Raw genomic sequence first — 14,968 nt, forward strand, 5'->3', positions numbered from 1 at the left:
TGGGGAACTTACCCAAGATCACACAGAAGGTGGTAGAAGTGGGGTAGAATGTGGGCCTTTAGCTCTAGAACACACAATTAATAGCAGGTATAGGGCTTGCCTCCCCCTCAGACTGCGCTGGACTTGACAGGTTATAGGTTGATGCTTGGCGGCAGTTGCCGGGGTGCTTAGTTAGCTTTACCATGTGCTTAGCTTCTACCTTCAAGTGGTCATTTGGAGTGTTCTACAGTTATAGCTCCTCTTGACAATCAGAGCAATGTTGAAATCTTGGAGGAAGGGACTGCAGAGGAACTTCGGCTAATGAAAGAATAAAGTAGCTATTAATGTGGGCTTTTGAGTCAGACAGCCTTGGTTTTGAACTGTCCTGCAACTTTACTAGATGAGACATTCTGGGGAATTCTGTAATGTTTGGGCCTCAGTTTCCTGATCTGTACAAATTGTTACAGTGTCACCTAAGTCTAGAGTATTTATTTGGATTAGATTGAATTATCAGTGGAAAGTTCATAGTACCATTCTGGCACAATTAAGTGCTCAATAGTTTCTAATAAAACCGATTTGTTGCATGAATCAAGTATAACTTGCCATGGTTGCTGTCCTCAGATAACTCTTTGGGACACTGAAGCATAAGTTGTACCCGATGGAACTGCTTTCCCCTACTCTGTGCCCTTCACCCCCCACCCCACCTGATGCTGGCCTCTTTGAGTTCACGGACTGTCAGTTGGAGTGTTCATGTTAGCGCCTGCTTTCCAGACCTGATCCTGGACCAGCAAGAACTGTTCAGTGACTTGAATGACAGCATGAGGGTTAAAGTGCGAGAAGCTCTGCTCAAAAAGCATCACCATCAGAACGAGAAAAAGAGAAATAACCTCATTCCCATTGTTCGCTCCTTTGCTGAGGTTGGCAAGAAGCAGTCTGATCCACATTCGATGGATAAGAACGGTAAGATTATCAGGAGTGACTGTTTTCTCATTAATTAGACATTTAAGAACTAGTTGGAGGTGCTAAGTGACTAGAGGGTACAGGCTGTAATTGCCTAACAAGCTTCCGTGCTGACAGGGAGGATGGCGGGCTGGGGCTGATGACATTGATCTCTTGTCGACCTAGGGATGCAAGCCTCAGAAAGACCGCAGATAGGTCTTAGATCAGGGAGGCAAGTACAGTAGCATAGGTTCTTGAGTCAGACTTCCAGGCTTGAGAATCAGACTTCATTACTTGCAAAGTGTATGATTTTGGGCACCCTCCTAAATCTCTTTATGTCTCCCTTTCTCCTCTGTGGAATAAGGATAATAATAGCATCGAACAGCAAATTTATTGTGAACCTTCAATGCGATAATCCATGTAAATCCCTTAACCAGGTGCATGGTAGATTATAAACACTCAATGAACTTCAGCTGCTGATTGGTTTCCTTTTCTCTGGCCAGACAGGGCCTAACCTGTATGTCTCCCTGCCCCTGCATACACTGAATCCCAGCGTTCAGGGATGTGCCTGGGAATCCACACACTTGAAAAGTTCTGAGGTGTACTGCTGGTTAAGAATCACTACCTTACTAGAGGAAGGAAAGATGATCAGAAATATGTTCAGGAAGAAAGTGCAGAAGTAGTAAGACGTCTGTCCTCCCTTTACCGCTAACTAGTGGGTAAGGTGATATGTATGTGTGGGTCTTAGCTTCATAGTCATCTGGATGGACTTCTCTATATGGGCTTTGCTGGAGACATGGCCTTAGCCAACCCGTGATGGATGGGGTGTGTCAAAGAGGCAAAGGGCAGACACTCAGGGAATTGTTTCCTCTGAATAGGTCAAACTGTGTCTCCTCAGTCTGTTCCCACGACAAGTCTTGAAGTAAAAAATGGAGTGAATTGTGAACACAGTCCTGTGGATTTAAGCAAGGTGAGCACAGACATGGGAACTTGCCTTAGAGGCCTAAGTGCAGCCCTAGTGGAAATGAAAGTCCTCTTGCTGGAAGCTGGTAAGCTTTGGTATTTCCTCGGTCTTTGTCTAAGACCAGAACCCCCTCTGCAGGAGAGGAGGCCCCTCTGCTCAGGTCTTCTCCCTTTCTCTCCAGCCTGGGCGGGGCCCACTCTGTTCCACCAGGTTCAGCATGCTGGAACTGAGAGGAGCAATTGCTAATCCTTACTGATGCATTCTTCCTGATTTTTCCACCATTTTTGGGGGGTACTTGCTCTTCAGCAGCTCCTTCTTACCTCCAAGGGTTTTGTTAGGACGATAATTTTTGCTCTTGTCTCCTAAAACTACTTGGCAGTTGGGACTCTTTTTCAGGACTGTGACTTGGGTGCCTCCTTGGAGCTGCTGATGTAAGCATTGATCTCCCCGCCTCCAGCCTCTTGCTGGCTGGGTCTATTCTTGACACGAGCTAGAACACGCATGGTGTCATGGTGCTCCTCTGCCTGTAAGGCTCCCTGTTTTATTCAGAAAAGCTGAAATCTCTGACAAAGCATTCAAGTATTTTAAAATGGAAAAAAATGTGGCCTAGCGCTTCAACAACAGTCTTTGAGAAAGAGTGGGGTAATGGGATTCAAATCAGAACACCTGGATTTAAATTCCCTCTCTTCAAAGCTTTACTGGGCAAGTCAACTTCTCTGGGTCTCAGCTGCTTCATTTTTAAAATAAAAAAATGGGGCTGACAAGGCCTGTTTTATCCACTTTACAGAGTTATTGTAAGGATTATGTGAACTAGTGTAAGAAAACACTTGTTAAATCATAAAATAGCAGATGAACGTCAGGTACGAGAGGGTGAATGATGTTTGAGGGGATGCTCCTAGGTTGTCAGAGAGTTCTTTTGGACTTGCAGGTGGATCTTCATTTCATGAAAAAAATTCCCACTGGGGCAGAGGCCTCAAATGTCCTTGTTGGAGAGGTGGATACTTTGGACCGCCCCATTGTTGCCTTTGTGAGGCTGTCTCCTGCTGTTCTTCTTTCAGGCCTGACAGAAGTGCCCATCCCTACCAGGTAAAGACAAGGACTGCAAAACTCCAGTACAAATTTGTGTGAGCGCTGGTGGATGAAAGTAGCTAATGCCAAAATCTAGGATTAACTGGGGAATGCTATTTAAAATTCAGCAGTGCTCTCACTGGGGGTATATTTGATTAATTCCATGCAGAAGGACTCTAAGAGTTTTAAGGCTGTGACTATACAGTATCTACAGGCTTGGGAATGGAGAACTGAAGAGCATCCAAAGGGCAGACCATGGGCTAATCACTTGTTAGGATGGGAAGCCTGAGTCTTAGTCTCCCAGTTCCACAGAGCCGTGTCTTGGGGAAAGGTCTCTGAGCAAAGGTATTGATGTCTTTTTCCACAGTTCTGGCAGGATTTGTAATGGTTTGCAAATATGTCCACATTTCTTCATAAGGCTATTCACGCACTCTTAAAGTGGTGACTCAGGTGATTCAGAGCCCCGTTAATTACAGAGTACCCAGATGTCCAGAACACAGTTTAGACCCCTCTATTGGTCTTCATCATTTCAACTTCCTTATCCCTCTCCTCTCCCCATGATTTTCTTATTAGAGCAATGAAAGAGATTCAGAAAACCTTGAATTTGCACTACAATGGTATGTTTTGAAAAAAGCATTTTTTTCTATTGTAAGGAATTGTGTCTATGGAAACCCTAAGAATGGTAACCATATTATTGAATGGAGTATTGAAATAGCTTTCAATGCTCATAGCGGAGCTTTTAGGTCAAGGCAACTTCTATTGCCCCATCATTAGCCTGTCATGTTTTATTGAAGTTATGACAGTGATTTCTGTTTGATAGGAAAGAGAAATGTTTTGTTGTTTAGAGAGGAATATGATGACACTTCTTTATGTTTACTGACATAATTTATAATTTCATCCTCTGTATGTCTTGCCAGATTTTTGTTTATCCTATTGGGTCCAGTAGGGAAAGGTCAGCAGTACCATGAGATTGGCAGATCCATGGCTACCATCATGACAGATGAGGTATGAGCCACCTCTTCCCATTCATGCTACAGACACTTACTGAGTATCTTACTCTGTGCCAAGTCCTATGCTGTTTTTTGGAGATAAAATAATTACCATCCTGGGTAATTATCTTCAGGGAAGCAGTTCAGGTCACTTCTCTGAATGCCTTTTGTAGGAGGACCAAACCTTCTTGGAGGTATTTCTTCCTATGTTATCTCTCCCTTTTTGAGAAATCAAGGATTCAGAGAATTCCTTTTCTGGGAAAATTATTATTGCCAATTAGGATACCTAGAGAGAAAGACACAAAGGCTGACAACTTTCTAGAGAGGATGGTTAATTCCGTACATAAAGGCTATTTACATAAAGAAACCTCACTCTTATTCCATGTAAACGAGAATAGTTTGCATAAAGGTCAGGGGTATGAACTTGGGCACTGTAATGTGAATGTCCCAAGAAAACTGGATATTTTGGCTGCCATGGTGCTGGATCCCCACTATATACCTTAGTAAGGCCTGCACTGCTCATGTAAGCTTCAGTGTAATGTTTTTAAGGCATGTCTTAGCAGGTAGAGTGAGGGGGGGGGGTTGTGTTTTCTTATCTCTCTTTGACTGGGAAACTTATTTCTTGGAGAGAACTTCATTAGTAATTCCACCCAGTTTTTCCAACTATTATGATCAGGAAAATTTCCCATGCCTTTTGCCTTTTGTTCCATTCTTTGGAGGGATGACAACGATACAATGTTAGAGTCTTATCTCTTCTTGTACTAACAGACACATAGCTAGTCCTTCTTGACTAGCTCATCTTCGGGTTTATGTTTTTTATCAGTTTATCTCTACTTTTTTTTTTGGTAAAGATTTTTATTTATTTGACAGAGAGAGACCCAGCTAGAGAGGGAACACAAGCAGGGGGAGTGGGAGAATCCCGGGACCCGGGGATTATGACCTGAGCTGAAGCCAGATGTGTAACAATTGAGCCACCCAGAGGCCTCTTATTTTTGCATTTTTTTAAATGCTAAAGTTTTCCACATTTCAGATCCCTATGACAGATAAAAATCATGAGGGTGTATCTGTCCTTCACCATAGTCACTGGTGATTGTTTTAAGTTATTTTCAACTTTCCTGAGGATTTTTTCTTCCCTGTAGATATTTCATGACGTGGCATATAAGGCAAAAGAACGAGATGATCTCCTGGCGGGAATTGATGAGTTCCTGGATCAGGTCACTGTGCTGCCTCCAGGGGAGTGGGACCCCTCCATTAGAATCGAGCCACCCAAAAATGTCCCCTCCCAGGTAATGTATGCACATTAGCATCCCCAAGGCTTCCCAACGGTAGAGAGGGGAGGGAAGGACATTTCTTGGGAGTAGATTGTAGATGAGGCCATGCAATGAAAGGAGCAAGGTGCAGAGTCGCAGCCAGTCACCCAGGCTTGTGGCCTGACTAGAGTGGAAAGGGAGCACCTGCACATTAGCCACTGCACTTGGTGCTTTACAAATGCTAGCTCAGCCTTGCTGGCAGCATCCCCAATTCAGTATTTTTATCCTTAGTTTTACAAATAGATAAAACTATCTTCAAAGTTTTAAGGGAAAGTAAGATTACACAGAGAGAGATTTGAAAAGGGAACTTAGGACAGAGCTGACGCCAAAGCTTCCTTCCATTTTTCTGTTTCTGGACAAGGCAGAGTTAGGAGTTAGGTACTAGTAGAGAGGGGGAGAAATTCTGTGTACTTGTTTGTTTTTCAGCAAAATCAAATAAACTGCCCCAAATCAGTAAATGCATTTGAAAACGACAAACCCTTGGGTATTTGGGGGCTGCTTTTGGATTCTCTTCTTACCACTACCCCCTGTTAGCAGGAAGGACAGAACAGATGGCTGACTTTACTAATCTGGGGGTCCTTTGTTAAAAGGAGAAAAGGAAAATGCCTGGAGTTCCAAACGGAAATGTTTGCCACATAGAACCGGAACCACACGGGGGCCACAGCGGGCCGGAACTTCAGCGCACCGGGCGGTAAGTCCGCGGACGTTTCACAGCTCGTACTGCTTACCCGGCTGAAGGTGTGCAAAGGAACGAGTCGCACTTTTTGCTTTCAGCTTTCGTCTCCCTAGTATACTGCCTGGGAATGACTTTCCAAATGGAACCACTGACTATAATAAGTATTGCAAATATATCAGATATGGTATTCATTCATTCAAGTTTCTCAAACTACCTACCAAAGTTTGTCTCCCCTCCCCTCCTTTCCACACATTATTCCCCGATTTGAACACTCATTCTCTTCCTCATCTCCTGGCTGCCATTTGTCCTTTGTCTCGGCTTAGATGTCACTTCCTTTGGAAAGCCTTCTAAGACTCTACAGATGAGGTTCGGTATTCCCGCTATGTGGTGCCACAGCTTTGAGTTCTGTCTTCACTCGTCTGCCACCCGCCTCCCCTCCCCGGGACCCTACGCCCCGCACCCCGCCCCCGCCCAGCCCCGCCCTGCCCCAGGTTCCAGCCCTTCTCATACTTTATTATCATTGCTTAATTTGTTGTCTTCCCGCTGGAACGTTTGCCGCTAGAGGGCGGGGTGCCCACTCTATTCCTAGCACCCAGCACCGTGCCCTGCACAGACTAGGCACTCAATATCTGAAGAACTTATGAATGAATACTTTTAGAATGATCCCTGTTCTGTAGCATGAGTGGACTAAGTATAGATAAATACCGAGTAATTATTTGAACTTAAGAAACTCCCTTAGAGTAGGAATATAGGTAGTACTTGAGAGGTGTGTGTGTTTCTCAATAGTTAACCTACTCTTCTAGGCCAGGATTCTATGGACAGATGCCCAAGGAGAAGGTTCTCTATGGAAGGTTAGGGAAGCAGGTCTCCAGACTTGGTTTTATTTGTCAGGTGGGAAGGTGGTAAAGAGGAATTTTTTTTTTTTTAAGATTTTATTTATTTATTTGACAGACAGAGATCACAAGTAGGCAGAGAGACAGGCAGAGAGAGAGAGAGAGAGAGAAGAGGAAGCAGGATCCCTGCTGAGCAGAGAGCCCGATGTGGGGCTTGATCCCAGGACTCTGGGATCATGATGTGAGCCGAAGGCAGAGGCTTTAACCCACTGAGCCACCCAGGTGCCCCAAGAGGGTGATATTTTGGGTTGGAGTGACATCTAGGGTTTCCCCCAGATTGTGGGAGAGGGTTGAGACCATAGTTCTGTCTCTGTAAATTGTCTAAGCAGGACACGTTGGTGGAGATTCTCAGGACAGGACTCTGATCACAGAGAAAAGCTTTGTTACATCCTCTACTTCCTCACTTTCACCTTATTTTTTCCCTCTTTGCTTGAAGTTGTTTTCCTTAGTTTTCTCTCCTCAGTACTCTATGCAGTGGAAACTCAGGGTTTTTTTTTTTTTTAGAATTATAGACAGTCATCTATTTTTCCATTCTTGGAAATTCAGGGAAGAGCTGGAAAAGGAGACTGAGAAGCAGCAGAAGAGACACCTAACTAGCAGTTTCCAGAGGGGAAGTGTGTTTCCTGGCTGGAGGAAGGTATTTGAGGTTGGGGAAAGATAATTGGGTTCTGGGGAGGGATCATGGAGGAAAGGAACAGTCCTTTGATGGAAGGGAGTCACTAAAATGAGGAAGCAACCTCCGAAAGTGAGTTAAACATTTTCTTTACAGTTGGGAGAAGCCTGAATTGGGTGGGAGACCTGGTTTTGAGAGGTAGTTCAAGGGAAACATCTGTCCTTAGAATAGGTTCCAGGATTGAGGCTGTTCTGGAAGAGGTGGTGGTTTTGGGGAGAACAGTCTTAGGAATGGCTTTGATAGTATTTCAGACTTGTGATTTATTTTTTGAATATAAATGGTGTCCATACCCTAGGATTTAAAGTTTGAAGGTAGTGGAAATGAGGGCAACAGGATTTCCTCCAAATGATATCCATGCAGGAGTGAGATTTCAGGGTTCTTTTGGTGTCAGATGAGAACAACCTAGAGTCTCAGGCTTTTTGAGGGGGTCATTTGTCATCAATTCCACGTGGGGGTTGAGGAGAGCATTAGATCGGATCTCAACAATTATAGATTCTCGACAATGGTGCCGGACATCCCAAAAGAGAATCTCATACAGCCAGAATCATCGCATGCTTTCTCATGGCATCAAAGTACTCTTACTCACAAATTCACATAGGGTTTGAGGAAGTTCTCCCTTTGTGTCTTGTCAGGAAGTTATGGAGTTGATGAGACTGAAAGGAAGAGTTATCTAGGCTCAGAGCCTAGTCTGCTTGGTGAGGGAGATATTTTCTCTTCCTGAACTCCTACTAAAGTTTTCCTTAGAACCCTTTGTAGAAGACCTCAAGACACATGGCCTTTCTCCCATTGTAGACTTGTAGTGGCTACTACAAGGGGACTTAATGCCTGCATCAGAAATTATGGTTCTGTGCCAACTCTTGCCCCTTTCCCAATCTCAGAGTAATGAGATCACTCTCAAAGAGTGAACATAAACCCACCCACACAGATGGACATCCTAGAACTTTCTGGACCTGCCTGGACTGCACAGACTAAAAATACATTAGCAGCCTCGGTTTTGGAGTTCTTCATACTGTTAGTTGTGTTTCTTTGAGGTGGAGAATCTGCTTTATGCCTATCATGTTGTATGGCCTCGGGCAAAACTTGGAGACTTCAGGGATGTTCTACTTGTTGGATGGTGATGTATATGAATATGGGGGAGTGTAGACTCTAAGAAGGTGGGAAAGAGACAGGTGGAAAGGAGTAGTCTGAGTTCTTTATTACATGGCCTACTGTGCCAGGGCTAACGACAGTGTCTTTGGACCTCCCTGATGTTGATGCAGGCAATGATGCTGATGAATTCCCGTACATAGTAATGAGGAAAGTCTGACTAGGGGCACCTGGGTGGCTCAGTAGGTTAAAGCCTCTGCTTTTGGCTCAGGTCATGATCTCGGGGTCCTGGGATCAAGCCCCACATTGGGCTCTCTGCTCACAGGGAGCCTGCTTCCTCTCTCTCTGCCTGCCTCTGCCTACTTGTGATCTGTCTGTCAAATAAATAAATAAATCTTAAAAAAAAAAAAATGTCTGACTAGAGTGTTCCTAGGCCAGAAGCCTCACCACCAGGAGGATACTCTGAAAGGGCTTTTTCAAGGTGTTTTTATGTACTTTATTGGGTTATTGCCGCTTTGGGGAAGGGTTAATGAAGAAAAAGAATCAGGAGCTGCTATCTCGATGATCCCCACCCCCCACACTTCAAACAGGTTTCTTCCAAAGCATACCAGACAGAGGATGGCTGTCCTGTCCTTAAAGCCCTCCAGAGAAGGGCTCCTTAAGTCAGTGCTCCAGAGCCTAGTGACCCTCTACACGGGTAAGTCCTGTCTTGCATCAAGCTTAAATTCATAGCCCTGTGTACCTCCTATCCCAGCAAAACTTGAACATCAAGGGTAGTTTTGAAAGGGAAAGGAAGTCTCAGATGTGAAGAGAAGCATCCGTGCCTGATCTTGTGGTAGATGTGTGATTATGGTCTGATTTTTATGCATGAATGACATATAAGGCTGACTTTGTAAACAGTGTTCAGAAATTATTAATTTATAGTTATATTACCAATAAAAGCCTCAGATCTTTTCTGTCCTTAATTATTTATTTATTAAAGATTTTATTTATTTGACAGAGAAAGATACAGCGAGAGAGGGAACACAAGCAAGGGGAGTGGGAGAGGGAGAAGCAGGCTTCCTGCTGAGCAGGGAGTCCAATGCAGGGCTCAATCCCAGGACACAGTGTTCATGATTGGAGCTGAAGGGAGACACCTAATGACTGAGCCACCCAGGCACCCCCCTCTTATTTATTTTTTAAAAAAGATTTTATTATATATTTGAGAGAGAGAGAGAGTGTATGAGCAGGGGTGAGGGGCAGAGGGAGAGGGAAAAGCTGAACAAGGAGTGCCACACAGAGCCCAAGCCCAAGACCCCAAGACCATGACATGAGCCAAAGGCAGACACTTAACCAGCTGAGCCACCCAGGCACCCCTTCTTTCCCTTTTTAATCACCACTAGGCAAACAGATATCCTCCCTTTCCATTGGCTTCTTAGGAATCCAGTTCACATAAATCCTTTGCCTGTTACTCACAGACATTCCTCACTGAAGGTGCCTCCTGCATCCAAGGGGGTGCTGAGCAGTCATGGCAGCATCTCCCGTTGCCTAGTGGGGTGAGGCTCATTATTGCAGAAGGAGATTATTTTCCCAGAACAATACCCTTCCGAGGAAGGTCATCAATGATTAAGAGGTGATATTTATACGGAACCAAGATTCTGTGTTGGTAAAGACCCAGAAATGCTTATATCGTGCCCTACACTAGTCACAGTTGCCTATAAGGTCTTATTTACCTAGAGGACAAAGCAAAACAGAGTGACACTTTATTACAAATTGGAGCCTTGGTTCCAAACCCTGAGGTGGAATTCTCACACTCCGGGTTAGATCCTATAGATAGCTCCTTACCTCAGCTAGATAGATTGCCAGATAGACGAGAAACAAACTTATCTTTGCCTCTCTTCCCTAAGCCAAGACCTAGATTGTGATGTTACTGATATAAATTAAAAGAATGGTAAATCCCAACTATACCCAGCCAAATCAGAGGAAAAGAGCAAACGGGCAAGACAGAATAGCATCTGCCCTGTGTCTACCTGTGCCCTCAGTGCACCTGGCTAGGGGAGAGAAGGCATTCACATGGAGAGAGAGTGAGAGCTGGCTGGGCCTTCTCCCCTGGCGCCCACGTTCCAGGCCTCCTGGTTCTCCTCCAGGCTCTCAGGCAGAGAGAAAGAAAGAGCTGGCCAAGCCTCCTTTCATGAAAGAATAGCTCATTTTTTGTTTTTAGCTTTTTATTATGGAAAATTTCAACCACATAAGACAGAAGAGAGAATGGTACAATGAACCCCTGTGTGCCCATCAAGAGTGATGAACACTTTGCCAATTATGTTTCATCTATTTCTCCCCACTTAATTGTTTTATTTTTATGTTTTCTAGATTATTTAAAACCAAATCACCGGTATCATGTCATTTTACCTGTAACTACTTCAGTATGTATCTCTGTTTGATGAGGACATTTTAAAAAACAACTATCATGCCATTAAGATATCTAACGCAATTAACACTAATTCTTTAAATTGTCTAATGCTCAGTTCATATTCAACTTTTCGTGATTGTCTTAGCAACATCTTTTTAGAGTTATTTGCTTAACATAAGATCCAATCAGGAGTTGCATTTGGTTATTATGATCCTATTTTATAACAGCTTTCCTTCCTTTTTTTCTGTGCCACTGATTTGTAGAGGAGACCAGGCCATTTGTCCTGTAGAATGCCAAGTGACTCTTTTTGCGACCCTCCTACCAGCTTTCACTCTGATACAGGGACTCCACTCTCAGGAAAAGTGACCCCATTTGAGAACGCTACTCCTCCTTGGTGTGGGATATCTTGCTCTTGATCAGTCTCATCCTTGGGAAGTGGAGAAGGGTCCCCAAAGTCCTGGCACCGAGTCCTGTTGATTCTACTTCCCGTTTAAGCCCTTGAATCCGTCCACTTCTCCTCGTCCCAATCTACTGCCTCCAGTCTTGCTCCACATTCCATTCATTATATCTCTGCCAGACAGATCCTTCCAGAATGCATGTTTATGTTGTTCTCCTGTTTACAATCCTTCAGTGATGTGACATGCCATTAGCATAAGGTTCTAATTCTGTAAAACAATTTATAAGGCTCTTTGTGACTTGGCTTCTCCAGCTTCTCCAGCTTTTCCATCCTTGCCTGTTGGCATTGGCTCCTCAGTCTCCTCCCACCCCACTCTCCCCATAGTTCGGGCAGCCATGCGCTCTCACCTCTAGGTGGCGCCCGTGCTAGCCCCTCTCCCTCATCTGGCTGACCCCTGATCTGTTCTCTGAGTCCCTGCTGAAATGTCCCTCCCTGTCCTATGCTGTCTGCGGGGGCACCCTCACTGCACTGCCTATCTCCTGCACTAGATTGTGGGTCCTGGAGAGAAGGGCTGTGTTGTCTTGCTCACTGCTGCCTCTCTAGCCCCTGGCATAAGGCCTGGCATGAAGTTATCTGCTATTACTTGTCAACTGCCTGAATGAATTATTATGCTAATTTCTCAACAGGAAGGTGGGTAGCTGTTCAGAGCAGGAAAGTGCATGTGATGGGGCTTTTAATGTAGACTACATATACTAAAACTAACAACTTTAATACCTTGAGTTGGTTTTGTACATTTCTTCCTAACAGCTCAGGATTTGAAATTTGAAGCTATTACTTAATTTCACGTTAATTTTTTGGAATGGGTAACATGCACACCCAAATTCATCCTTTTTAGGCTTGGGATAATCAGTCAAACTCACACCCTTAGCTGCAAATAGAATCTGTGCTGACCCCCGAGAGATCTCTTGTACTTGGGGTCAAATTGAAGCCAAAGTATGTCTTAGTACAGAACACATTTGAAGGGCTTTTCAAATGGGTGCTGTTCAGATCCTTTCATGGAAGCGGGACCATGTCAGCCGTCTGTCTGCCATGTTTCCACAGGCTCTTTGGGGGCTTGGTGTTGGACATCAAGCGGAAGGCCCCCTGGTACTGGAGCGACTACCGGGATGCACTCAGCTTACAGTGTTTGGCCTCCTTTCTGTTCCTGTACTGTGCCTGCATGTCGCCTGTCATCACCTTTGGGGGATTGCTCGGAGAAGCCACTGAGGGACGCATAGTAAGGACTTTTAACCACTTCTATGGGTCCCTACACAAGACTTAAAGTACTGTGTTGCCAGTCAAGTCTGCTGAAGAGGAAAGCTCCCAGGCTAGAACCAAGGAGATTAAATCCTTTCCACTGAATTACTGTGGTCTTCTGACTTCATACGGTGAAGCAACACAGTTTCCCCTTTAGAATAGACTCTCTTCCACTTGAATATCAAATTCAGTGGTTGATGGCCCAGTTGAATTACCTGGTGCTCAAAAGATGGAAAATGATACATCAATGTCATTTGACATTTGAGGTGACTCAGTGATGGCTCGTTGTGTGAATGGTGTCATTGTGTTTTCTGTGTATATTTCCGTATACTGAATAGAGTCACCGAAGAACAGGACTTAGTTAAGGAATCATACATGGTTGGATTTGGGCACCTGAATCATCACAGTGGTACCTGTTTACAGGGGTATTAGACAGTGTGTACTCTTCACTCTTGCTAAGATGAAACACAAGCAAATGGCTTGTCAGGGCACACAAGAGATCTAAGTCAGGAATGTACAGAAGCCCACATTACTGGTTACAGACGGGTTATGGACTCTGATGATTTCTTTTCCCCCCTTAGAGTGCAATTGAATCCTTGTTTGGAGCCTCCATGACTGGGATTGCCTATTCCTTGTTTGCGGGACAGGCTCTCACCATCCTAGGAAGTACGGGGCCAGTGCTTGTGTTTGAAAAGATTTTGTTCAAATTCTGCAAGTAAGACATTTGGTTTTCTGAAAACTCTAACTCAATGTGCTAATTGTGCTCTTAGAATTGAATGCCAGGATCCTAGGTGAGGGTAAGCAGGCAAATATTACTGGATTTTACTGGATTGTAAAAACCAGAAGGACGAATATCATTTGGTTTGTTGTCCTGTCCCCCAGGTAGTACTGTACTTAAAATAGTGCATCTCCCAGTCTTAAAGAGCTTTATTAATGGCCCTCAGCCATTATTGAAGTCTTGGCTTTTTATCTTTAAAACAAACAAACAAACAAAAAAACTTTCCTAGCTAATTCAAATTCCTCTATTTTTATTTCAAGTTCACTTTTAATTTGGCCTAATACACCCTCTTCATATTCTGGTTGCTAGTGGTGTGTGGAGACTTGGCAGAACCCTTATCTCCCTACTTTTCCTATAAAATCTTTTCTCCATTTTGTATTAGGAGTGGGAATATGTGGAACAAGGGCCAGCTCCATTTTCCTAACTGCAAGAATAAGATCTGAATCACGTTGGCCAAAAATGACAGGAATGCATGAGGGCTCTTCCCTCCTTCTCCGCTTCCCATGTCCTTGCTGTGGCAAATACCAGCTTGCAGAGCAAATCTTTTGTCACAGCTGTCCCTGGGCAGCATTGAGGAGGGAAGTACAGTTAGAATTAGGGACAAATTGGGTTGCAATACCAGAATGGGTACTGTGAGAAAAACTAACTACATTTCTGACCCTTTGTCTTATAATTCATCCATCCATACTTTCTGATGAACCTTGGTCTTGTTTCAGAGACTACGCTCTTTCATACCTCTCCCTGAGAGCTTGTATTGGACTGTGGACCGCCTTCCTGTGTATCGTCCTTGTGGCAACTGATGCCAGTTCCCTTGTCTGTTACATTACCCGCTTCACAGAAGAAGCGTTTGCCTCCCTGATTTGCATTATTTTTATCTATGAAGCCATAGAAAAGCTGATTCACCTGGCAGAGACCTACCCCATCCACATGCACAGCCAGCTGGACCACCTTAGCCTGTATTAGTAAGTATGGTTTCTACTTGTCTTTTCTTTTTTTCTTCCTTTTTTTTTTTTAATTGTACAGGGAACCTGACTTTATGGGCTGAATGCAGTGTACCAGAGAGTATTTGTAGCTTGTGTTAAGGAATAAGGAAGTGTCTTGGCCCTCTTGCTGGGAAATAGGGCTGGGGATGTGGAGACCTGGAAGATCTGCCAGAGAGGAGAACAGTCAGGAGTGATGATGGAGAGGATGGACTAAAGAGTGAAACTCAGGGCACATGAGAAATGCTTTCCAGAGCATGGCTTTTGGTTCAGGCACGAGACAAAAATGGGCTGCAAAGGCGGGGGTGGGGGGAATTCAAGTTAGTTGTTGGGAAGAACTTTTTACAAGGATTTGAGAGTCCTTGGAGCATGTTTTCTGAAAATATATATAGACTATTCTTCGGAATCATTAAGTAGAGATATAATAATAATTCCTTAGAGATCCACAAGCCTCTTACTTTGTTTCCTAAAGATCTAATAATCTATTTACTTACCTAGATTTCAACCCAAGAGACTCTGTTCTTTGCATGTTTAAGACAGTTCAGATCAGC

The 14,968-nt window shown here is 44.1% G+C and overlaps 1 protein-coding gene across 4 annotated transcripts in view; it reads left to right on the forward strand.

The window, feature by feature from the left end:
• SLC4A8 (solute carrier family 4 member 8) overlaps positions 1-14,968 on the forward strand; it is a 76,777-nt gene that overhangs the window by 26,866 nt on the left and 34,943 nt on the right. For all 4 annotated transcript variants that reach the window (XM_059403148.1, XM_059403150.1, XM_059403151.1 and 1 more), the window contains exons 6-14: positions 751-939; positions 1,797-1,888; positions 2,811-2,968; positions 3,868-3,955; positions 5,079-5,225; positions 5,840-5,940; positions 12,465-12,639; positions 13,241-13,374; positions 14,154-14,399. In XM_059403148.1, the coding sequence (XP_059259131.1) occupies positions 751-939; positions 1,797-1,888; positions 2,811-2,968; positions 3,868-3,955; positions 5,079-5,225; positions 5,840-5,940; positions 12,465-12,639; positions 13,241-13,374; positions 14,154-14,399 (1,330 nt within the window). The remainder of the gene's footprint in view (positions 1-750; positions 940-1,796; positions 1,889-2,810; positions 2,969-3,867; positions 3,956-5,078; positions 5,226-5,839; positions 5,941-12,464; positions 12,640-13,240; positions 13,375-14,153; positions 14,400-14,968) is intronic.

The sequence above is a fragment of the Mustela nigripes genome, chromosome 6 (assembly GCF_022355385.1).
Source record: "Mustela nigripes isolate SB6536 chromosome 6, MUSNIG.SB6536, whole genome shotgun sequence".
Taxonomy (NCBI): domain Eukaryota; kingdom Metazoa; phylum Chordata; class Mammalia; order Carnivora; family Mustelidae; genus Mustela; species Mustela nigripes.